This window comes from Hyperolius riggenbachi, chromosome 1 (genome assembly GCF_040937935.1).
Source record: "Hyperolius riggenbachi isolate aHypRig1 chromosome 1, aHypRig1.pri, whole genome shotgun sequence".
In the NCBI taxonomy this organism is placed as follows: domain Eukaryota; kingdom Metazoa; phylum Chordata; class Amphibia; order Anura; family Hyperoliidae; genus Hyperolius; species Hyperolius riggenbachi.
This window is the reverse complement of record NC_090646.1, coordinates 15,317,269-15,344,281: the sequence shown is the minus strand read 5'-3', so window position 1 is coordinate 15,344,281 and position 27,013 is coordinate 15,317,269. Positions and strand designations below refer to the sequence as shown.

At 46.9% G+C, this 27,013-nt stretch overlaps 1 protein-coding gene across 2 annotated transcripts in view; it reads left to right on the top strand.

The window, feature by feature from the left end:
* The window catches only part of LOC137562485 (rho-related BTB domain-containing protein 2-like), a 68,204-nt gene that overhangs the window by 11,266 nt on the left and 29,925 nt on the right, over positions 1 to 27,013 (top strand). Inside the window, exons 1-3 of one of the 2 annotated variants that reach the window (XM_068273874.1) lie at positions 2,038 to 2,143; positions 18,003 to 18,204; positions 20,229 to 20,332. In XM_068273874.1, the coding sequence (XP_068129975.1) occupies positions 18,013 to 18,204; positions 20,229 to 20,332 (296 nt within the window). In that variant the 5' untranslated portion in view covers positions 2,038 to 2,143; positions 18,003 to 18,012. Of the gene's footprint in view, positions 1 to 2,037; positions 2,144 to 18,002; positions 18,205 to 20,228; positions 20,333 to 27,013 lie in introns of those variants that run through there. The other variant, XM_068273883.1, reaches the window with a different exon arrangement.

Sequence of the window (27,013 nt, the reverse complement as noted above, 5' to 3'; positions counted from 1 at the left end):
GGCGGTGGGGGTGCAGAGAGTGGCCGTTGGGGGACACAGAGCCATGTCCAGGGCCGGTTTAAGGGGCCCTGCGGCAAACTGCAGGGTTGGGGCCTCCCTGCACAGCCCCCCCATTACCCCTCTGCTCCCCGTGGCCCTGAAAGTATATTAGTAGCAATAATTACCTCAGTCCCGGCGTGTGTGCGGGTGGGCAGCGGCTGCACTTTAAGGCACGCTGTCTCTCTCTCACTCTATGACCCAGCGCGTCATGTGTAAACAGGCAGCCAGGGTTGGCGCTGCGGGGCCTCAGCAGAGGTCAGGGCCCTGGGGCAGTTGCCCCCTTTGCCTCTATGGTAGCGCCGGCCCTGGCCATGTCATTAGGCAGAGAACATGGCTCTGTCTCCCATCTGCCCCCTGAAGAACCACCTCGGGTTTTCTTTAAGCCAGGGAGAAAAAATGAATTTTACTCACCTGGGGCATCTACCAGCCCCCTGCAGCCGTCCCCTGCCAATGCAGTCACTCACTAATGCTCCGGTCCCCCGCTGGCAGCTAGCTTTGTTTCGCCAACAGGCATTGCCATGTGTTGCCTTCTTCGCGTTCCTGTCCGCAATGGCGTCACACGCAGGGCGCTATTGTGGACGGGGACGCAAAGAAGGCAATGCATGGCCAGGCCTGCGCAGTGAGCCTGAAAGGGAAACTACTTGCCAGTGTGGGACAGGAGGCAGGGGCGTAGCAATAGGGGTTGCAGAGGTTGCGACCGCATCGGGGCCCTTGGGCCAGAGGGGCCCCGAAGGGCCCTCCCTCAACTGCAGTATTAGCTCTCGATTGGTCCTGTGCTCATAATAATCACTTCTATAGATGATTTAAACAGTAGTAATCATTAACAAACTGCTCCCCATCCTCTTCTTGCACCTCTGACACTGCAATTGCCATTGGCAGGTTTTGGTGCGCCGTATCAATTGTTATGTAGAGAGTGCTTAGGGGGCCCCATTGTAAAACTTGCATCGGGGCCCACAGCTCCTTAGCTACGCCACTGACAGGAGGAGTGACTGCGAGAGCACGGGACGGCTGCGGGGGGCTGGTAGAAGCCACAGGTGAGTAAAACTGATTTTTTATTCCAGGCTTAAAGGTAACCTAAACTGAGAAGGATATGAATTTTTCCCTTTAAAATAATACCAGTTGCCTGACTCTCCTGCTGATCCTGTGTCTCTAATACTTTTAGCCTCAACCCCTGAACAAGCATGCAGATCAGGTGCTCTGACTGAAGTCAGACTGGATTTGCTGCATACTTGTTTCAGGTGTGTGATTCAGACACTACTGCAGCCAAAGAGATCAGCAGGAAGCCAGGCAACTGGTATTGTTTAACAGGAAACATTCTCCATATCCCTCTCAGTTCAGGTTGCCTTTAAGGCTCCCTTTAAGAGTGCCTACATCTGAGGGCCCCATAGATTGTAGCCTACATCACTGCTTGCACCTCCCAGGAGATGTGGAGAATACTGAACATTTCTTCTACAGTATTTGTTCTATCATTATTATTATTACTGCTGTATTTGCTGGTTTCTGTTATTCTCCACTTACATGTGTGATACTCTCATTGCAGAAGGCTTTACAGCCATTTACAGACAGTATTGCCATTAGCTCCGCCCATTCAGGGGACTTCTTGGAATCAACGCAGCGCCAGGTCTCCATGGCGACAAGTGACTGCTGGGGGCGGAGTCACCTGTCGCGCAAACATCTGGCGGGTGACAAGTGGGCAGTAGGCGGAGCCTTTACCGCCGTGCACTTCGTAACCCCGCCTTCTCACATCTGGCAGGTCACATGCTCGCAGAATGGGCGGATCCCGCCGCCTTTGTTTATAATATGCGCAGAGCAAGGGAAAGGCGGGGCTGAAGGGGCGGGGTTTGCATCCAGCATAAAGAGCGCAGGAGGGTTTCTTAAGCGATGATTGGCTGAGAGGGGTGTGGGGGCGGTGCCGGCTGCTGTGTAGAGGTTGCTGGGCGGGGCAATTGTCAGCTGGGTGTGCTCTAATTGGCCGGATCAGGAAAGGGGCGGAGGGAAGACGCTGATTGGAGTAGCGGAGCGAGTAACGGGGCCGCAGCTGTCCGGGAGAGCCAGAGACGCCCGGAGACCCCCGAGAGGATGAGAGCGGCCGGGGGAGGAGCAGGTGAGAGGGCGGGGCCACTGCCTCTGCGGCTACATCACCGTCACCCCAATATTACTGTGTCCGCCTATCGCTGTGCGACCCCCAGATACTGTCACCCCTCCCCCCACCTCTACTGTACACCCCCCATATCTGTACACCCAATACTGTCACCCCTCCCCCCACCTCTACTGTACACCCAATACTGTCACCACTCCTCCTCCCCCCCCCAGCACAATATACAGCTCCTGCATCCTATACTGCATTACTGTACACCCCCTCCCCCAGCACTGTGTACAATACTAGCTTCTCTATCCTATACTGTACTGCCCCTCATTGCACACCCCCAAATACTGTCACCCCTCCCCCCACCTCTACTGTACACCCCCCATATCTGTACACCCAATACTGTCACCCCCTCCCCCCAGCACTGTGTACCCCTCCTGCATCCCATACTGCCCCTTACTGTACACCCCCAATACTGTCACCTTCCTCTACTGTCTGTACTCCCCCTCCCCCGCCAGCACTGTGTACAATACAGCTCCTGCATCCTATACTGCCCCTCATTGCATACCCCTCCCCCCCAGCACTGTATACCCCTCCTGCATCATATACTGCTTCACTGCCTGAACTGTACCCCCCCCCCCCCCCAAATACTGTCACCCTCTACTGTACACCCCTCCACCAGCACTGTGTACCACTCCTGCATCCTGTACTACCCCTTACTGTACACCCCCATATCTGCACCCGCAATACTGTCACCCTCCCCCCCCCCCAGCACTGTATACAGTACAGCGCCTGCATCCTATACTGCATTACTGTACACCCCTCCCCCCAGCACTGTATATCACTCCTGCATCCTGTACTACCCCTTACTGTACACCCCCATATCTGCACCCGCAATACTGTCACCCTCCCCCCCCCCCCCCAGCACTGTATACAGTACAGCGCCTGCATCCTATACCTCATTACTGTACACCCCCTCCCCCCCAGCACTGTATACCCCTCCTGCATCATATACTGCTTCACTGCCTGAACTGTACCCCCCCCCCCCCAAATACTGTCACCCTCTACTGTACACCCCTCCACCAGCACTGTGTACCACTCCTGCATCCTGTACTACCCCTTACTGTACACCCCCATATCTGCACCCGCAATACTGTCACCCTCCCCCCCCCCCCAGCACTGTATACAGTACAGCGCCTGCATCCTATACTGCATTACTGTACACCCCTCCCCCCAGCACTGTATATCACTCCTGCATCCTGTACTACCCCTTACTGTACACCCCCATATCTGCACCCGCAATACTGTCACCCTCCCCCCCCCCCCCCAGCACTGTATACAGTACAGCGCCTGCATCCTATACCTCATTACTGTACACCCCCTCCCCCCCAGCACTGTATACCCCTCCTGCATCATATACTGCTTCACTGCCTGAACTGTACCCCCCCCCCCCCCAAATACTGTCACCCTCTACTGTACACCCCTCCACCAGCACTGTGTACCACTCCTGCATCCTGTACTACCCCTTACTGTACACCCCCATATCTGCACCCGCAATACTGTCACCCTCCCCCCCCCCCAGCACTGTATACAGTACAGCGCCTGCATCCTATACCTCATTACTGTACACCCCCTCCCCCCCAGCACTGTATACCCCTCCTGCATCATATACTGCTTCACTGCCCGAACTGTACCCCCCCCCCCAAATACTGTCACCCTCTACTGTACACCCCTCCACCAGCACTGTGTACCACTCCTGCATCCTGTACTACCACCCCTTACTGTACACCCCCATATCTGCACCCGCAATACTGTCACCCTCCCCCCCCCCCCCCAGCACTGTATACAGTACAGCGCCTGCATCCTATACCTCATTACTGTACACCCCCTCCCCCCCAGCACTGTATACCCCTCCTGCATCATATACTGCTTCACTGCCTGAACTGTACCCCCCCCCCAAATACTGTCACCCTCTACTGTACACCCCTCCACCAGCACTGTGTACCACTCCTGCATCCTGTACTACCCCTTACTGTACACCCCCATATCTGCACCCGCAATACTGTCACCCTCCCCCCCCCCCCCAGCACTGTATACAGTACAGCGCCTGCATCCTATACTGCATTACTGTACACCCCTCCCCCCAGCACTGTATATCACTCCTGCATCCTATACTGCCCCTTACTGTACACCCCCCAGCACTGTATACAGCAACATCTCCTGCATCCTATACTGTCCCTTACTGTGCACCCCCCATATCTGCATCCCTTCCAATACTGTACACCCCTCCCCCACCACTGTATACAGTACAGCTCCTGCATCATATACTGCCCCTTACTGTCTACCCCCATATCTGCATCCCCTCCCCTCCATCACATAATGCAATGATTCCCCTTACTGTACACCCTGATATCTGCACATCCCCAATACTTTGACACCCCCCCCCCCCCAACACTACTATCTAATCCTAACATAGTTATAGTCTAATGTCCTACCATATTATTATTATTATGTATTTATATAGCACTGACATCTTCTGCAGCACTTTACAGAGTACATAGTCATGTCACTGACTGTCCTCAGAGGAGTTCACAATCTAATCCTACCATAGTCATAGTCTAATGTCCTACCATATTATTATTATGTATTTATATAGCAGTGACATCTCCTGCAGCACATTACAGAGTACATAGTCATGTCACTGACTGTCCTCACAGGAGCTTACAATCTAATCCTACCATAGTCACAGTCTAATGTCCTGCCATATTATTATGTATTTATATAGCACTGACATCTTCTGCAGCACTGTACAGGGTACATAGTCATGTCACTGACTGTCCTCACAGGAGCTAACTATCTCAGCCTGGGCCTACCATAGTCATAGTCTAATGTCCTACCATATTATTATTATGTATTTATATAGCACTGACATCTTCTGCAGCACATTACAGAGTACATAGTCATGCCACTGACTGTCCTCAGAGGAGCTCACAATCTAATCCTATCATAGTCTGTCATACCATATTATTATTATTATGTATTTATATAGCACTGACATCTCCTGCAGCACTTTACAGAGTACATAGTCATGTCACTGACTGTCCTCACAGGAGCTTACAATCTAATCCTACCATAGTCACAGTCTAATGTCCTACCATATTATTATGTATTTATATAGCACTGACATCTTCTGCAGCACTGTACAGAGTACATAGTCATGTCACTGACTGTCCTCACAGGAGCTCACACTCTAATCCCCACCATAGTCATAGTCTAATGCCCTACCATATTATTATTATGTATTTATATAGCACTGACATCTTCTGAAGCACATTACAGAGTACATAGTCATGCCACTGACTGTCCTCAGAGGAGCTCACAATCTAATCCTACCATAGTCATAGTCTAATGTCCTACCATATTATTATGATGTATTTATATAGCACTGCCATCTTCTGCAGCACTTTACAGAGTACATAGTCATGTCACTGACTGTCCTCAGAGGAGCTCACACTCTAATCCTACCATAGTCATAGTCTAATGTCCTACCATATTATTATTATGTATTTATATAGAACTGACATCTTCTGCAGCACTTTACAGAGTACATAGTCATGTCACTGACTGTCCTCAGAGGAGCTCACACTCTAATCCTATCATAGTCATAGTCTAATGTCCTACCATATTATTATTATGTATTTATATAGCACTGACATCTTCTGCAGCACTTTACAGAGTACATAGTCATGTCACTGACTGTCCTCAGAGGAGCTCACAATCTAATCCTACCATAGTCATAGCCTAATGTCCTACCATAGTATTATTATGTATTTATATAGCACTGACATCTTCTGCAGCACTTTACAGAGTACATAGTCATGTCACTGACTGTCCTCTAAGGAGCTCACAATCTAATCCTACCATAGTCATAGTCTAATGTCCTACCATATTATTATTATGTATTTATATAGCACTGACATCTTCTGCAGCACTTTACAGAGTACATAGTCATGTCACTGACTGTCCTCAGAGGAGCTCACAATCTAATCCTACCATAGTCATAGTCTAATGTCCTACCATATTATTATGTATTTATATAGCACTGACATCTCCTGCAGCACATTACAGAGTACATAGTCATGTCATTGACTGTCCTCAGAGGAGCTCACACTCTAATCCTACCATAGTCATAGTCTAATGTCCTACCATATTATTATTATGTATTTATATAGCACTGACATCATCTGCAGCACATTACAGAGTACATAGTCATGTCACTGACTGTCCTCAGAGGAGCTCACACTCTAATCCTACCATAGTCATAGTCTAATGTCCTACCATATTATTATGATGTATTTATATAGCACTGCCATCTTCTGCAGCACTTTACAGAGTACATAGTCATGTCACTGACTGTCCTCAGAGGAGCTCACACTCTAATCCTATCATAGTCATAGTCTAATGTCCTACCATATTATTATTATGTATTTATATAGCACTGACATCTTCTGCAGCACTTTACAGAGTACATAGTCATGTCACTGACTGTCCTCAGAGGAGCTCACACTCTAATCCTACCATAGTCATAGTCTAATGTCCTACCATATTATTATGTATTTATATAGCACTGACATCTCCTGCAGCACATTACAGAGTACATAGTCATGTCACTGACTGTCCTCAGAGGAGCTCACACTCTAATCCTACCATAGTCATAGTCTAATGTCCTACCATATTATTATTATGTATTTATATAGCACTGACATCTCCTGCAGCACATTACAGAGTACATAGTCATGCCACTGACTGTCCTCAGAGGAGCTCACACTCTAATCCTACCATAGTCATAGTCTAATGTCCTACCATATTATTATTATGTATTTATATAGCACTGACATCTTCTGCAGCACATTACAGAGTACATAGTCATGCCACTGACTGTCCTCAGAGGAGCTCACACTCTAATCCTACCATAGTCATAGTCTAATGTCCTACCATATTATTATTATGTATTTATATAGCACTGACATCTTCTGCAGCACATTACAGAGTACATAGTCATGTCACTGACTGTCCTCAGAGGAGCTCACACTCTAATCCTACCATAGTCATAGCCTAATGTCCTACCATATTATTATTATGTATTTATATAGCACTGACATCTTCTGCAGCACATTACAGAGTACATAGTCATGTCACTGACTGTCCTCAGAGGAGCTCACACTCTAATCCTACCATAGTCATAGTCTAATGTCCTCCCATATTATTATTATGTATTTATATAGCACTGACATCTCCTGCAGCACATTACAGAGTACATAGTCATGTCACTGACTGCCCTCAGAGGAGCTCACAATCTAATCCTACCATAGTCATAGTCTAATGTCCTACCATATTATTATTATGTATTTAGATAGCACTGAGATCTTCTGCAGCACATTACAGAGTACATAGTCATGTCACTGACTGTCCTCAGAGGAGCTCACACTCTAATCCTACCATAGTCATAGCCTAATGTCCTACCATATTATTATTATGTATTTGTATAGCACTGACATCTTCTGCAGCACATTACAGAGTACATAGTCATGTCACTGACTGTCCTCAGAGGAGCTCACACTCTAATCCTACCATAGTCACAGTCTAATGTCCTACCATATTATTATTATGTATTTATATAGCACTGACATCTCCTGCAGCACATTACAGAGTACATAGTCATGTCACTGACTGTCCTCAGAGGAGCTCACACTCTAATCCTACCATAGTCACAGTCTAATGTCCTACCATATTATTATTATGTATTTATATAGCACTGACATCTCCTGCAGCACATTACAGAGTACATAGTCATGTCACTGACTGTCCTCAGAGGAGCTCACAATCTAACCCTACCATAGTCATAGCCTAATGTCCTACCATATTATTATTATGTATTTATATAGCACTGACATCTTCTGCAGCACATTACAGAGTACATAGTCATGTCACTGACTGTCCTCAGAGGAGCTCACACTCTAATCCTACCATAGTCACAGTCTAATGTCCTACCATATTATTATTATGTATTTATATAGCACTGACATCTCCTGCAGCACTGTACAGAGTACATAGTCATGTCACTGACTGTCCTCAGAGGAGCTCACACTCTAATCCTACCATAGTCATAGTCTAATGTCCTACCGTATTATTATTATGTATTTATATAGCACTGACATCTCCTGCAGCACTGTACAGAGTACATAGTCATGTCACTGACTGTCCTCAGAGGAGCTCACAATCTAATCCTACCATAGTCCTAGTCTAATGTCCTACCATATTATTATTATGTATTTATATAGCACTGACATCTCCTGCAGCACTGTACAGAGTACATAGTCATGTCACTGACTGTCCTCAGAGGAGCTCACAATCCAATCCTACCATAGTCATAGTCTAATGTCCTACCATATTATTATTATGTATTTATATAGCACTGACATCTTCTGCAGCACATTACAGAGTACATAGTCATGTCACTGACTGTCCTCAGAGGAGCTCACACTCTAATCCTACCATAGTCACAGTCTAATGTCCTACCATATTATTATTATGTATTTATATAGCACTGACATCTCCTGCAGCACATTACAGAGTACATAGTCATGTCACTGACTGTCCTCAGAGGAGCTCACACTCTAATCCTACCATAGTCACAGTCTAATGTCCTACCATATTATTATTATGTATTTATATAGCACTGACATCTCCTGCAGCACATTACAGAGTACATAGTCATGTCACTGACTGTCCTCAGAGGAGCTCACAATCTAACCCTACCATAGTCATAGCCTAATGTCCTACCATATTATTATTATGTATTTATATAGCACTGACATCTTCTGCAGCACATTACAGAGTACATAGTCATGTCACTGACTGTCCTCAGAGGAGCTCACACTCTAATCCTACCATAGTCACAGTCTAATGTCCTACCATATTATTATTATGTATTTATATAGCACTGACATCTCCTGCAGCACTGTACAGAGTACATAGTCATGTCACTGACTGTCCTCAGAGGAGCTCACACTCTAATCCTACCATAGTCATAGTCTAATGTCCTACCGTATTATTATTATGTATTTATATAGCACTGACATCTCCTGCAGCACTGTACAGAGTACATAGTCATGTCACTGACTGTCCTCAGAGGAGCTCACAATCTAATCCTACCATAGTCATAGTCTAATGTCCTACCATATTATTATTATGTATTTATATAGCACTGACATCTCCTGCAGCACTGTACAGAGTACATAGTCATGTCACTGACTGTCCTCAGAGGAGCTCACACTCTAATCCTACCATAGTCATAGTCTAATGTCCTACCATATTATTATTATGTATTTATATAGCACTGACATCTCCTGCAGCACATTACAGAGTACATAGTCATGTCACTGACTGTCCTCAGAGGAGCTCACACTCTAATCCTACCATAGTCATAGTCTAATGTCCTCCCATATTATTATTATGTATTTATATAGCACTGACATCTCCTGCAGCACATTACAGAGTACATAGTCATGTCACTGACTGCCCTCAGAGGAGCTCACAATCTAATCCCTACCATAGTCACAGCCTAATGCCCTACCATATTATTATTATGTATTTATATAGCACTGCCATCTCCTGCAGCACATTACAGAGTACATAGTCATGTCACTGACTGTCCTCAGAGGAGCTCACACTCTAATCCTACCATAGTCATAGTCTAATGTCCTACCATATTATTATTATGTATTTATATAGCACTGCCATCTCCTGCAGCACATTACAGAGTACATAGTCATGTCACTGACTGTCCTCAGAGGAGCTCACACTCTAATCCTACCATAGTCATAGTCTAATGTCCTACCATATTATTATTATTATGTATTTATATAGCACTGACATCTCCTGCAGCACATTACAGAGTACATAGTCATGTCACTGACTGTCCTCAGAGGAGCTCACACTCTAATCCTACCATAGTCATAGTCTAATGTCCTCCCATATTATTATTATGTATTTATATAGCACTGACATCTCCTGCAGCACATTACAGAGTACATAGTCATGTCACTGACTGCCCTCAGAGGAGCTCACAATCTAATCCCTACCATAGTCACAGCCTAATGCCCTACCATATTATTATTATGTATTTATATAGCACTGCCATCTCCTGCAGCACATTACAGAGTAGATAGTCATGTCACTGACTGCCCTCAGAGGAGCTCACAATCTAATCCCTACCATAGTCACAGCCTAATGTCCTACCATATTATTATTATGTATTTATATAGCACTGCCATCTCCTGCAGCACATTACAGAGTAGATAGTCATGTCACTGACTGCCCTCAGAGGAGCTCACAATCTAATCCCTACCATAGTCACAGCCTAATGCCCTACCATATTATTATTATGTATTTATATAGCACTGCCATCTCCTGCAGCACATTACAGAGTACATAGTCATGTCACTGACTGTCCTCAGAGGAGCTCACACTCTAATCCTACCATAGTCATAGTCTAATGTCCTACCATATTATTATTATGTATTTATATAGCACTGCCATCTCCTGCAGCACATTACAGAGTACATAGTCATGTCACTGACTGTCCTCAGAGGAGCTCACACTCTAATCCTACCATAGTCATAGTCTAATGTCCTACCATATTATTATTATGTATTTATATAGCACTGACATCTCCTGCAGCACATTACAGAGTACATAGTCATGTCACTGACTGTCCTCAGAGGAGCTCACACTCTAATCCTACCATAGTCATAGTCTAATGTCCTCCCATATTATTATTATGTATTTATATAGCACTGACATCTCCTGCAGCACATTACAGAGTACATAGTCATGTCACTGACTGCCCTCAGAGGAGCTCACAATCTAATCCCTACCATAGTCACAGCCTAATGCCCTACCATATTATTATTATGTATTTATATAGCACTGCCATCTCCTGCAGCACATTACAGAGTAGATAGTCATGTCACTGACTGCCCTCAGAGGAGCTCACAATCTAATCCCTACCATAGTCACAGCCTAATGTCCTACCATATTATTATTATGTATTTATATAGCACTGCCATCTCCTGCAGCACATTACAGAGTAGATAGTCATGTCACTGACTGCCCTCAGAGGAGCTCACAATCTAATCCCTACCATAGTCACAGCCTAATGCCCTACCATATTATTATTATGTATTTATATAGCACTGCCATCTCCTGCAGCACATTACAGAGTACATAGTCATGTCACTGACTGTCCTCAGAAGAGCTCACACTCTAATCCCTACCATAGTCACAGCCTAATGTCCTACCATATTATTATTATGTATTTATATAGCACTGCCATCTCCTGCAGCACATTACAGAGTACATAGTCATGTCACTGACTGTCCTCAGAGGAGCTCACACTCTAATCCTACCATAGTCATAGTGTAATGTCCTACCATATTATTATTATATATTTATACAGCACTGACATCTCCTGCAGCACATTACATAGTACATAGTCATGTCACTGACTGTCCCCAGAGGAGCTCACACTCTAACCCTACCATAGTCACAGCCTAATGCCCTACCATATTATTATTATGTATTTATATAGCACTGCCATCTCCTGCAGCACATTACAGAGTACATAGTCATGTCACTGACTGTCCTCAGAGGAGCTCACACTCTAATCCTACCATAGTCATAGTGTAATGTCCTACCATATTATTATTATATATTTATACAGCACTGACATCTCCTGCAGCACATTACATAGTACATAGTCATGTCACTGACTGTCCCCAGAGGAGCTCACACTCTAACCCTACCATAGTCACAGCCTAATGTCCTACCATATTATTATTATGTATTTATATAGCACTGCCATCTCCTGCAGCACATTACAGAGTACATAGTCATGTCACTGACTGTCCTCAGAGGAGCTCACACTCTAATCCTACCATAGTCATAGTGTAATGTCCTACCATATTATTATTATATATTTATACAGCACTGACATCTCCTGCAGCACATTACATAGTACATAGTCATGTCACTGACTGTCCCCAGAGGAGCTCACACTCTAATCCTACCATAGTCATAGCCTAATGTCCTACCATATTATTATTATGTATTTATATAGCACTGCCATCTCCTGCAGCACATTACAGAGTACATAGTCATGTCACTGACTGTCCTCAGAGGAGCTCACACTCTAATCCTACCATAGTCATAGTGTAATGTCCTACCATATTATTATTATATATTTATACAGCACTGACATCTCCTGCAGCACATTACATAGTACATAGTCATGTCACTGACTGTCCTCAGAGGAGCTCACACTCTAACCCTACCATAGTCACAGCCTAATGTCCTACCATATTATTATTATGTATTTATATAGCACTGCCATCTCCTGCAGCACATTACAGAGTACATAGTCATGTCACTGACTGTCCTCAGAGGAGCTCACACTCTAATCCTACCATAGTCACAGCCTAATGCCTACCATATTATTATTATGTATTTATACAGCACTGACATCTCCTGCAGCACATTACAGAGTACACAGTCATGTCACTGACATATGAGAGGAGCAGCAGATGCTCCCTCCACCCTGCAGAGCGGAATAGTGCTGGTCAGCTTAGTATGGTGTCAGCCTCAGATACATGCTCAGTCTGTGTATTAATGATTGTTAATTGTATTTAAGGGCAACATTTCAGAGCACAAATGCTGTACAGACAGGCTGTTTTACTGTATCTGAGCAGTGTATTCAGGACATGGGGAGGAGGGATGACCAGCAGAACAAGAGGCAGTGGCAAGGGCAGCACGGTGGCGTAGTGGTTAGCTCTCTCGCCTTGCAGCGCTGGGTCCCTGGTTCGCCTCCCAGCCAGGGCACTATCTGCAAAGAGTTTGTATGTTCTCTCCGTGTCTGCGTGGGTTTCCTCTGGGCACTCCGGTTTCCTCCCACATTCCAAAAACATACAGATAAGTTAATTGGCTCCCCCTAAAAAAATGGCCCTAGACTACGGTACATACACTACATAATATAGACATATGGCAATGGTAGGGATTAGATTGTGAGCTCCTTTGAGGGACAGTTAGTGACAAGATATATATATATATATGTATATACACTGTACAGCGCTGCGTAATATGTCGGCGCTATATAAATACTAAATAATAATAATAATCCTGCGGAATGGGAGACAACCATGCACTTGCTCATCATTTCTAGATCTGCCATGGTGGCAGATAGATCTGCACACAATGTAGATCTGGTAGTAGAGTTTACCATCAGAGAGCGATCTGCGGGTCCCCTTGTATCACAGGTGCTGCTACCCGTATAGAACAGTGCTGGATATGGAGACAGAAAGGAGAAAAAGCGCACACTGTGATAGTAGTAGGTGAGGGCTCTGGGCCCTATAGGAAAGGTCTCACCTGGTTGTCCAGGCTGGAGAAACTTATATAGGTTTGCCAGCTGTCACGCTTGTGTCCCTCTTATGCCGGGGAGCTGGCTGCGTACGAGAGATAACGGTGCCGGTAGAGTTGGGCGCAGGATATAGCCGGTATATGGCTGATCCTGCTGCTGCACAAGTCCCGGCCGTGGTAATTACTATTCCCCCTCCAGGCCGCCATGGATGGTGGGGAATGATATAATTTGGCTTCCAGCAATTGCTGGCGGATGAATTATAGTGTGTTATAAGTAACTTCAGCTCTGTCTTCTGACGGCTAACTGCTGCGCCCAAGTCTCCTGCGCTGGAATGGCAGTGTTCGATCCGTGCAAGCCAGGTCCCCAGCAAAAGAGGGAGACAAGCGTGACAGCTGCCAACCCTATATAGGTTTCTCCAGCCTCGACAACCAGGTGAGACCTTTCCTATAGCGCCTATAGCCCTCACCTAATATCACAGTGTGCGCTTTTCTCCTTTCTGTCTCCATGTACACACGCTAGACTCTGCCTGGGCAGCCCAGAGTTGTCCTCTCGGCCGAGTCGTCGCCAGTGTGTGTGGGAGGCTTCACTGGCCAGTTTGCTAAAGGGGAGGTGGGTGACATCGGGTGATACCTCTCTAGTCAGGGCTGGTGCACACCAAGAGCGGTACTGAGCGCTTGGCTAATGTATCTGAATGGGATGCAGCACACCAGAGCGATGTGATTTTCTCCCAAACGCAAACTTGGGTCCTGCAGAATTTTTGCTGATTTCTGAGGTGATTTAGCCTCAATGTTAAGTATAGGAGAGTGGAAAATCGCTCAGAAAAGCACTAGAACAGAGCGGTTTTCCAAGTGTTTTTGTTACAGAAGCTGCTCAGTTCCAGCTGTACTGTAACCATATATAAAAAAAAGCTACACCAAACCGCTCCGAAATCGCCAGGCATAATTAGAAAATCGCTCGGCACATGCCTAGAATTGCCTAGAAAAATCACTTCAAAATGCGCTAGGCGTTTGCAATAACACTAGCGCTTTTTGGTGTGCACTGGCCCTCTGTCGGTGTTTGCCCATTGTAAAATCTTTCCTCTCCCTGATTTACATTCTGACATTTATCACAGGCGGTTACATCTTCAGTCCTGTCAGGTGCAACTCTGTAGAATGTTTGTTTAGTGAGAATTCTGAAGCTAGTAGAAAATATACCTGGTGTCCCAGAATGCTCTGGGAGGAGAATTCCACGTAGCTAATCTGCCTAGGCTGTCACATAATTGCTAGGCCGGGGCTACATACTAATATAGCCATAGGAAGTGCCTCTGATGCTGGAACCAGAATAATGAATGTAACACTGCATATTCTAGATACTGTATTGCATTGTACTGTATGTCACGACAGGGCATCTTTAATATGTAGCTGTGGAGTATTTCAACCCCCGCCTGTAGGATCTCGGGTAGAATATTCCCAGCGTCCCGGAGAAGTTGTCACAGCTCCCCTGCCGTTTTCTGTCTCCCCGCCGGCTGAATGATGTATATACACACATGGCTGTCCCTATACACACATACCTGGACATATATAGACATACACACCTGCGTGTACACAGAGCAATATATACAAAGAGAGAGGAAGCAACTAATCTGGATCTCGTAGTGGTTGGGCCTTTGTTTAAAAAACTTCTGCTGTGTATGTGTGTGTCAGTGTGTATGTGTGTGTCTGTGTGTTTGTGTGTGTCTGTCTGTCTATGTGTCTCTGTGCGTGTGTTTGTGTGTGTGTGTGTGTGTGTGTCTGTCTGTCTGTGTATGTGTCTGTGTGCGCGTGTGTGTGTGTCTGTGTCTGTGTGTGTCTGTCTGTGTGTTTGTGTGTGTCTGTCTGTCTGTGTATGTGTCTCTGTGTGTGTGTATGTGTCGGGGTGTGTGTGTGTCTGTCTGTGTTTGTGTGTGTCTGTCTGTCTGTGTGTGTGTGCGTGTGAGTGTTTGTGTGAGTGTGTGTCTGTCTGTGTGTTTGTGTGAGTGTGTGTCTGTCTGTGTGTTTGTGTGAGTGTGTGTCTGTCTGTGTGTTTGTGTGAGTGTGTGTCTGTCTGTGTGTTTGTGTGTGTGTGTCTGTCTGTGTGTTTGTGTGTGTGTGTCTGTCTGTGTGTCTGTGTGTCTGTGTGTCTGTGTGTCTGTGTGTCTGTGTGTCTGTGTGTCTGTGTGTCTGTGTGTCTGTGTGTCTGTGTGTGTGTCTGTCTGTGTGTGTGTCTGTCTGTGTGTGTGTCTGTCTGTGTGTGTGTCTGTGTGTGTGTGTGTGTCTGTGTGTGTGTGTGTCTGTGTGTGTGTCTGTGTGTGTGTTTTCTGTGTCCCGTACGTTAGGCCTGAACAATTTTAGGAAAAAATTGAATTGAGCGATTTCTGTCCAAAATCGCAATTTTGATTCAATTCACGATTTCTTTTAAATCAAGCCTTGTTCCCCCTCTGTGCCTGTTGGATCCCCCTTGTGCCTCTCTGCCCCCCTGTCTCTTTTTGTACACCCTATGGCCTATATGCAATTCACTTTTTCACCTGAGTTTTCTCCTAAGTGATATTTTTAAACTTGTCAATAAAATGCATTTTAAGCCCCCAGAAGGCAAGAATATGCTCAACATAATTTTAGTAGTACTTTTTTTACCAACTTTTTGGTACTTTTTTAGTTGAAAAGTACTGGAAAGTTATTTAAGATCAAACATGAAAAATTATCTCCTAGGAGAAAACTCAGGTGAAAAAGAGAATTGCATATGGCCCTATGTCTCTCTTTTTACCCCCTTGGTTTCTCTCTCTGACCCCTCTGGGTCTTTCTTTGTGCCCATTTTGTCTCCCTCTGTGCCCCCTCTGCGCCTGCTCTGTGTCTCTCTGCGCCTGCTCTGTGTCTCTCTGCGCCTGCTCTGTGTCTCTCTGCGCCTGCTCTGTGTCTCTCTGCGCCTGCTCTGTGTCTCTCTGCGCCTGCTCTGTCTCTCTGCGCCTGCTCTGTGTCTCTCTGCACCTGCTCTGTGTCTCTCTGCACCTGCTCTGTGTCTCTGCGCCTGCTCTGTGTCTCTGCGCCTGCTCTGTGTCTCTCTGCGCCTGCTGTGTCCGCTCTGTGTGCTCGCTCTGTGTCTCTGAGTGCCCGCGCTGTGTTTCTGTGCCCACTCTGTGTCTGCTCTCTGTGTCTCTGTGTGCTTGCTCTGTGTCTGTGTGCCCGCGCTGTATCTCTCTGTGCCCGCTCTGTGTGTGCCTGCGCTGTCTCTCTGTCCCCGCTCTGTGTCTCCTCTGTCTCTCTCTGTGCCCCCTCTGTTCCCGCTATTTGTCTCTGTCTCCTCTGTCTCTCTCTCTGTGCCCGCTCTGTGTCTCCTCTGTTTCTCTCTGTGTCTCCTCTGTCTCTCTCTGTGCCCGCTCTGTCCCCCAAGCTGCGGCAGTGCTGGACATACCTTCCAGCTTGAGTCTAGTGATGCCGTCTATCCACTTCGCCTCTTGCAGGCTCTAATGCACGGAATACTTCCTGTATGTCATGTAGACGGGGAGAGAGGATGGTCAGCGTTGGTCTCATGTGGAAGGTATGTCCAGCACTGCCGATGCTGCAGGCCGTACGCACCGGGACTTGGGGCAAGTTTGACGCCGCTTCTTACAACTTCCCCATGCGGAAATGATGTCATTGTGGAAATCGCCACTTTGACGATTCCAAAATCGTCATCTCGGTGATTGCGATCTCAGTTTCTATTTGATTTATCCTTCAGGCCTACCGTGCGTGGAAATGTGCATGCAATAAATACACGCGCCCCCCTCCCCCCAGACTTCCATTGACACGCAAATTTGAATGTGCAGAAGACGCATACATTTGGATTTAGTGGAAATTCAGCGTGAGGCCGGTTTCACACTGAATATTAGTGGTAGTGGTACGGCTCGGGGGCTGCACCGCCAAAAAACAGGCCTTCAGGGATTCCCACTTTAATACGCGGTAATCCCCGTCTGGCCAGCAGGCCAAGCAGGAAGTGACACTTCCTGTAGCTGAAGTGTGCGGCGCGTAAAACTGCAGCGGACAGTGTAGAAAAACACACGTCACCATAGACTTACATGACTTCCGGTCAGCCGCATGTCTGTAACGGAGATATGCGCTTGCGTTAGGGTACTCCCTGCGCACCGCATGCCCCGTGAACTACCCCATAGAATTTTATTGCCCTAGCGTTAGGCTGCGGCAAAATACCCCACCGCACCAGTGTGAAAGGGCACTAAGGCTCCGTGCGCGCCGAGATTTTTGGAGGAGGGGCATTTATATTTGGGCAGACAGCGGCCAGGGGGCCGTTGTGTTTGTCACCCTTTGGGGGCATAGATGGGCAGATCTGTCAGGCTAGGTGAAAAGATTTTCAGTAGGTTTCATGGTGAAATGTATTATGATAATATGTATGCTAATGAGTGGGCGTGTCTCTCCACAGACTCATCTTAATGGATATAGACCTGGACTATGAGCGCCCGAATGTGGAGACTATTAAATGTGTGGTAGTCGGAGACAACGCGGTGGGCAAGACGCGGCTGATCTGCGCCCGAGCCTGCAATGCCACACTCACCCAGTACCAGCTGCTGGCTACCCACGTCCCCACCGTGTGGGCCATCGACCAGTACCGCGTGTGCCAGGAGGTAAGAGAGAGGCGTGGCCACCACACACAGCTGGACTAGTGAGTGTAGGGAGAGTTATGTATGCTGCTTCCTCACAGCCAATCAGGATCCCTTTACTCAAACATCAGGACCTGGCCTCTACATCCTGTGCATTTAATGCAGGGAATCGGAGGCCAAAGCCCCGCCCACTCCCCCAAACACCACATCATGTGATGTACACGATTCACCTTATTGGCCATCAGACACAACTTCGCCTCTCTGCTCCTTATAAGACTGATGGAAGGCAGGGGTTGATGCACACGGTCAGGTTCCCGTCCAATCACGTGGACCCTTGCTCATTCCAGCTTTTGCCCCGATCGGCAATCCTATGGATGGGATTGTTATACAGCAGAGTCCCTGTTTTTCGGAACTCTGGCAACTGGAAGTCTCACCTAACTGGCATGCCTGAGGGGCTAACTGGACTGCATTGGGGGGTCCTCACGGAGTGTCCAGCGTGGTCTTCTAACCATTGCGGGAGCTCTGCTCCGTCATCTGCCTTCCAGCATTATACAGTGCTATGATCTAAAGCAGCGCTATACTAGGGACAGCTGTGACACTCAGCTGTCCCCTAGAGAGGCTTAGGAGCGATCGGCTCTCATAGGCTGAAGCCTATGACTGGTGATCGCTGTCATTGGCTGCGGGGAGGGAGGGGGGGGGGAATAATTAAAAAAAATAGGGAAATTGATTACAAAAACAAAACAAATTAAAAAAAAAATAAACATTGTAGGAGCAATCACAGCCCACCAACAGAAACCTCTGTTGGTGGGCAGAGAAGGGAGGGGGAAATCACTTGTGTGCTGAGTTGCAGTGACCTGAATTGTAAAAAGTAGCCTGGTCACTAGGGGGGGTGTAAGCCTACGGTCCTTCAGTGGTTAACATACACACGTATGATGCCTCTTCTGTGTGGCGTTCTGTTCCCAGGCAACATCCTGGAGACACCAAGCAGAAGACCTTTGTGTCTTCTGGTTGGATTGATCATTACCCCAGCGAGGTACGTAAAGTCGATTATGTTCCAAGATATCCAATCGCTCAACATCCTGTCAAAGACTTAAAGGAAACCTCCAAGCAAAAAATAAAATCAAAATCCACTTACCTGGGGCTTCCTCCAGCCCCTGGCAGCCGTCCTGTGTCCTCGCCGCAGCTCCGGAGGCTCCCGGTGTCCTGCGCTGCAGAAGCCGACCTCGCCAGGTCGGGTTCCTGGTCGGCCTCTTCTGCGCTCCACGGCGCTGGTCACGTTGTCCGGCCGACGTCATCAGGTCTGTACTGCACAAGTGCAGAACTATTGTGTCTGCGCAGTACAGACCTGATGACGTCGGCGGGACCACGTGACCAGTGCCGTGGAACGCACAAGAAGCCGACTTGGAAGCCGGCGAGGTCGGCTTCTGCAGCGAAGGACACTGGGAGCCACCGTAGCTGCAGCGAGGGCACAGGACGGCTGCCAGGAGCTGGAGGAAGCCCCAGGTAAGTGGATTTTGTTTTTATTTTTTGCTTGGACCATTGCTGTAAAGGACAACTGTAGTGAGAGGAATATGGAGGCTGCCATATTTATTCCCTTTTAAGCAATACCAAGTGCCTGGCAGCCCTGCTGATCTATTTGGCTGCAGTAGTGTCTGAATAACATCAGAATCAAGCATGCAGCTAATCTTGTAAGATCTGACAATAATGTCAGCAACACCTGATCTGCTGCATGCTTGTTCAGGGGCTATGGCTAATAATATTAGAGGCAGAGGATCAGCAGGGCTGCCAGGCAACTGGTATTGATTAAAAGGAAATGAATATGGCAGCCTCCATATACCTCTCACTACAGTTATCCTTTAAATTGATACATAATGTTAATTTCTCCTAAATTAAAAGAAAAACAAATGTTTCTGACCACTTATGTTCTGCGGTAGAAATGTAACCTATATATAGTCTGAGGGCATATTGTGGGCGTGTCACTGTGAGATCACATGGCTCCCCTGTGTGGGCGGGGCTTGGCTAATGCTGTGCGTTTCCCGCTCGGGCAGGTCCTGGAACGCTCCCGCGATGTGGTGGATGAGGTCAGCGTCTCCCTGCGGCTCTGGGACACCTTCGGAGATCACCACAAGGACAGGCGCTTTGCCTATGGCAGGTGAGAGGGCTTTATTGTTACAGTACAATCCCTTTATAGCAAACACCAAGGGACTGGGCAAAGTGGTTTACTATATCAGAAATGGTCGTACTCAAGAACATAAAGTATACTACAGTACTGGATCTTAATGCAGTCAATAATTGGGAGTCATTTTTTCAGCAAGCGAGCACAGACAGTGTCTCCACTAGATCACAGTGCTCAATATGCTGGGATTTTCATGCAATAGTCATGCAACAGCCTGCACAGGAAGCATACATCTCACCAGTTAATGCAGGTACAGTACTTATAGTGTGCTCCTCTGCCCACATTTCTGTGCAGCCTGGATGATGCTGTAGCGTTGCAGCCATGCACAAGCAAGTCCCAGATGGCAGACAATTCCCTCAGTGATCAGGCAGCAGCTTACACAGGAAGCATAGGTCTCACCAGTTAATACGTATACAGTATTGACAGTGTGCTCCTCTGCCCACATCTGTGTACAGCCTGCATAATGCTGTAGTGTTGCAGCCATGCACAAGCAAGTCACAGAACCAATTCCCTCAGTGATCAGGCAGCAGCTTACACAGGAAGCACAGGTCTCACCAGTTACTGCAGATACAATACTGATAGTATGCTGCTCTGTCCACATTTCTGTGCAGCCTGAATGATACTGTGGCACTGCAGTCATGCACAAGCAAGTCACAGATGACAGGCAATTCCCTCAGTGATCAGGCAGCAGCTTACACAGGAAGCACAGGTCTCACCACTTACTGCAGATACAATACTGATAGTATGCTGCTCTGTCCACATTTCTGTGCAGCCTGAATGATACTGTGGCACTGCAGTCATGCACAAGCAAGTCACAGATGACAGGCAATTCCCTCAGTGATCAGGCAGCAGCTTACACAGGAAGCACAGGTCTCACCACTTACTGCAGATACAATACTGATAGTATGCTGCTCTGTCCACATTTCTGTGCAGCCTGAATGATACTGTGGCACTGCAGTCATGCACAAGCAAGTCACAGATGACAGGCAATTCCCTCAGTAATCAGGCAGCAGCTTACACATGAAGCATAGGTCTCCCCAGGTAATGCAGATGCAGTACTGATAGTGTGCTCCTCTGTCCACAAGTCTGTGCACCCTGGATGATACTGTAATGTTGCAGCCATGCACATGGGCTGAAATGACTATCCTGTCCACACAAAAGTAGCCTGCTAGCAAGGAAGGATTGGAGCATGCCAGCCAGGTGAATCTGTAGATAACTTTTCTTCCATGATAGCACCATCATTTGGACAATCTGCTCTACTCAAAAGCCTTTGAGTTCTGTTTGTGATGTTCACAATTGCTTCCTATCATTGCTGGACGAGGTAGCGTGAAGTTGCATACAAACTTTTACATTTTGACTCGCCGATTAATGGCTAAATGTATTACTTCCCTGTAGTATGTACTATCTGTTCATAGTAATGTGTTGTGCCTCATACTATATAGCAGTGATAAAATTGTCCAATCAAAATAGGAAGTGTGTACCAGGGTTTAGTTTTATCACCTGAGTTAGCAAAAATATCTAAGGCTGGTCATACACACATCAATTTGGAATCTGCCAATAATCTATTGCTCATACATATCCAATCAATTGACTTTTGATTCAGTCGATTTTGTGCAGTGTTTTCATCAGAAGCCTACTGGAGCATGTTGGAAAATCTCTGTGACGTGGGGTAAGAAAGGAACCATGGGGGATGGGCGCTCCATAGTTTTGCTCTGCATCCAGCAGCTTGATTCAGGATTGATAGAGTTCTGCTGAAACTTATTACTGTCACTACCGGTCTCGGCGTACTCCATGCCTTCCTCAGGAAGTAGCCTGAGGAACCCGATTCGGCGTACTCCATGCCTTCCTCAGGAAGTAGCCTGAGGAACTGGTCTCGGCATACTCCATGCCTTCCTCGGGAAGTAGCCTGAGGAAGCAGTTTCGGCATAGTCCACGCCTTCCTGAGGAAGACATGGAGTACGCCGAATCGGGTTCCTCAGGCTACTTCCTGAGGAAGGCATGGAGTACGCCGAATCGGGTTCCTCAGGCTACTTCCTGAGGAAGGCATGGAGTACGCCGAATCGGGTTCCTCAGGCTACTTCCTGAGGAAGGCATGGAGTACGCCGAATCGGGTTCCTCAGGCTACTTCCTGAGGAAGGCATGGAGTACGCCGAATCGGGTTCCTCAGGCTACTTCCTGAGGAAGGCATGGAGTACGCCGAATCGGGTTCCTCAGGCTACTTCCTGAGGAAGACATGGAGTATGCCGAATCGGGTTCCTCAGGCTACTTCCTGAGGAAGGCGTGGACTATGCCGAAACCAATAGTGGCATCGGGAACCCATGTGATGAGACCGCATCCTCCGGAGTTTCCCTTCAGCGCTCCCAGGTCCTGGCCAGATTCTGGGGAGGAGGAGGAGTTGAGGCAGGCGGCCTCTTACACACTCCTGTATTCACACTTCTAGTAAGTGCAATGTATGTTGCCTCTTGGATTAAAATGAGCTTTAATGCACTATAGAGGCGCTTTTCTCTCTTCTTTACATGCTGTTTACAATGCACCTGGAGCCACCTGGTGGAAGGCAGCATCATAGTGCACCGATGTCCAAGATTCTTCCTATGTACGTCTATCTGTCACAATATCAGCAGCGCAGGATCATTTACTTACTTCAGTGTGCGTACATTCCTGGCATAGCCGATAGAGCAGGAATGTGACAGCCAAGCATGGGGCCCGGTGACTGCCTGCCTGACCCCTCTGTGTCATTCATCTCCATACAGAGCCCCCTACACTGGCAGATGTTCAGCAGATTCAACCATCACATCCATCCCACTCTGACCGCATGTGATCAGAGAGAGATCTATTGCTGCCACACACTCCAATGGAATTCAGCATGAAATCTGTGCAGATGTCCCTGCTTGCCAGAAACCCATGTAATGTGATCTCTTCCCATCACTCTCTGCACCAGAGGAGCTTACACTCTACTGTCCTCACCGCAGTCACACACTATTATTATTATTATACATTTATATAGCTCTGACATATACCACAGCGCTGTACAGAGATCACTGATCCATTCCCATCAGTCTCTGCACCAGAGGAGCTTACACTCTACTGTCCTCACTACGCGTGCGAGAGAGATCGGCGCAGGAGACTTGGGCTCAGGATACAGCGGTATATGGCTGATCCTGCTTCCGCACAGGTCCCGGCCGTGTTAATTACTATTCCCCCTCCAGGCCGCCATGGATGGTGGGGAATTATATAATTCAGCTTCCAGCGATTGCTGGAAGCCGAATTATTGTTTTAAAAGCAACTTCTGACGGCGTTGAAGTTACTCCCTGTGCCTGCGATAGCCGTAGTTCCTATTACAGCCTATGGTGGCGCCGGCTGCGCCCAAGTCTCCTGCGCTGGATTTAGCATGTTCGCCTCACCACGGTCACACACTATTATTATTATTATTATTATTATTATTAGTATTATTAATAATAATATTATTATCCTCCTACTAATATAATAAATGGGAAAGTTTGGATGTTTGGATGTTTGTTACTCGATCACGCAAAAATGGCTGAACGGATTTGAATGAAATTTGGCACACACATAGTACATTACCTGGAATAAAGTATAGGATACTTTTTATTTCTATAACCAAAAAGGGGGCGGAGACAAATACACATTTCACTGGAAAATGTAAACTGCATCCATTCTTGCACTGGTAATGGTAGGGTTCTCAAACTTTGCACAGTTGGTCGCTGGGTGACAGGGATTAATATTCAGAAAGGTGGGTGGAGCCTATAAAAGCCAATCAAAATTCACCTATTGATTTTCAAAGGGAATATGTAATTGCTGCCATTCTTGCACTGCTAATGGCACAACCTTAAACCTGGTACAGTTGGTCATTGGGTGACTGGGGTTTAAATTCAGAAAAAGGGGTGGAGCCACAAACAGCCAATCAGATTTGCTTCATTTCAATGCAAATTATTGATGCCAAAGACCGCAAAGCTCACAAACTTGGTCATTGAGTAATTGTGTGTTAGGGTTAGGAAAAGTGGGCGGAGCCAACACCGGTCAAATACATACCCGGGCAAAGCCGGGCGACCAGCTAGTTTATAATATTAGTAAGATTTATATAGCTCTGACATATTCCACAGTGCTGCACAGAGATCACTGGCCCATTCCCATCAGTCTCTGCACCAGAGGAGCTTACACTCTAATGTCCTCACCACAGTCACATACACTATCATAATTATACACTAGCTGGTTGCCCGGGTATGTATTTGGCTAGTGTGGCTCTGCCCACTTTTTCTAATCCTAACACACAATTACTCAATGACCTGGTTTGTGAGCTTTGCGGTCTTTGGCATCAAAGATTTGCATTGAAATGAAATAAATCTAATTGGCTTTGGCTCCACCTCCTTTTCTGAATTTGAACCCCAGTCACTAAAAGGCCAACTGTACCTGATTTCAGGCTTGTGCCATTAACAGTGCAAGAATGGCAGCAATTAAATATTTCCCCTTAAAAATCAATAGGTGAATTTTGATTAGCTTTTGTAGGCTCCACCCACTTTTCTGAATATTAATCCCTGTTACCCAGTGACTAAGTGTGCAAATATTGAGAACCCTACCATTAACAGTGTAAGAATGGCTGTAGTTTACATTCTGCCAGTGAAATTTGTATTTGTCTCCGCCCACTGATGTCCTGACGTTTCCCGGGTATGTATTTGGCTGGAGTTGGCTGTGGCCACTTTTTCTAACCCTAATACACAATTACTCAATGACCAAGTTTGTGAGATTTGTGGTCTTTGGCATGAATAATTTGCATTGAAATGAAACAAATCAGATTGGCTTTTTGTGGCTCCACCCCCTTTTCTGAATTTTTAACCCCAGTCACCCAATGACCAACTGTACAAGATCTGAGGCTTGTGCCATTAACAGTTCAAGAATGGCAGCAATGTAAATATTCCCTTGAAAATCAATAGGTTAATTTTGATTGGCTTTTGTAGGCTCCTCCCACTTTTCTGAATATTAATCCCAGTCACCCAACGACCAACTGTGCAAAGTTTGAGAACTCAACCTTAACAGTGTAAGAATGGCTGCAGTTTACATTTTCCCAGTGAAATTTGTATTTGTCTCCGCCCCCTTTTTGGTTATGGGAATAAAAAGTATCCTATACTTTATTCCAGGTAATGTACTATGTGTGTGCCAAATTTCATTCAAATCCGTTCAGCCATTTTTGCGTGATCGAGTAACAAACATCCAAACATCCGAAATTTCCCATTTATAATATTAGTAGGATTTATATATCTCTGACATATTCCACAGTGCTGTACAGAGATCATGTTCCCAGCAGGCTCTGCACAGAGGTGTATGATGGAGAGATGGCTGCGGTCTCGTGTTACATGACCGGTGCTGTGGTATGTGGACCTCATTTGAAGGTCGGGGCAGTTCCTAGCTGGGGCTGTGTTGTGTGGACCTCATGTGAAGGTCGGGGCAGTTCCTAGCTGGGGCTGTGTTGTGTGGACCTCATGTGAAGGTCGGGGCAGTTCCTAGCTGGGGCTGTGTTGTGTGGACCTCATGTGAAGGTCGGGGCAGTTCCTGGCTGGGGCTGTGTTGTGTGGACCTCATGTGAAGGTCGGGGCAGTTCCTAGCTGGGGCTGTGTTGTGTGGACCTCATGTGAAGGTCGGGGCAGTTCCTGGCTGGGGCTGTGCTGTGTGGACCTCATGTGAAGGTCGGGGCAGTATCTGGCTGGTGCTGTGTTGTGTGGACCTCGTGAAGGTCGGGGCCGAGTCTGGCTGGGGCTGCCAGTCTCATGCACGGTCGGCTGTTTATCACGTTCCAGCTCTTTCCGTCGCCCTGTGTGCAGGGGGCTCTATAATCCCTGCTTATCTGTATTATGCAGTAATAGATATTATTGTGCGTATAATGCGATCGCTGCACAGCTCAGTGTCCAGTAACACCATCTGAGCCTGGCTTAGAGAGATTGGCACAGTAATCCCTCTGTGTGGCCACACTTTCACCAGACGTCACCTCTGCTTCCTGTCTGCTAGAATGGATGTATGGAAACCAAACGTTATATGGGGCTGGGCCAATGTGGGGACCTGAGTAGCTGGTGGTCTCCCGAATATTAACAACCAGGGTGACTGCTGGCAGTGGGGTAGCTCCTCATCCCGGCTGAGTGGGCACAGAAGGTGTGTAATTCCATATTAATTACCCACTGCAGGGGAAAATAATGATGTACACCTCCTGCCCCCCCCCCCCCCCCCAATCTATCTGTTTCCTGCCATCTCCCTGTCTTGATCTCTACTCCTCATTCCCCTTGCTTCCTCTCCCTGCTTTTCCACCCTCCCCTCCAGAACCTCCCAGTTTCTCTTCCGTTCCCACCTTCCCCTCCCTCTCTCTCTCTTTTACCCCCTCTGTTACTGACCTCCAATGCTCTTCCCCCATCTTCCCCCCCCGGACATACACACATAGCTCCAAATTGCCCCTTTTTGGAGGGACAATCCCCATTTGGGAACCCAGAGCCCAGTCCCTCTGTCCCTCTTTCCTCCTCATATTCCCTTTAGCAGGAATGATGTACAGATCTATGTAAACAAATGTATTTTATCTACTGAAAAAATATGCTTAATTGACTCTAAAATTGATTCCCACCCTAATAAATCGATCTACTGCACATGTGCCGCAGGGAC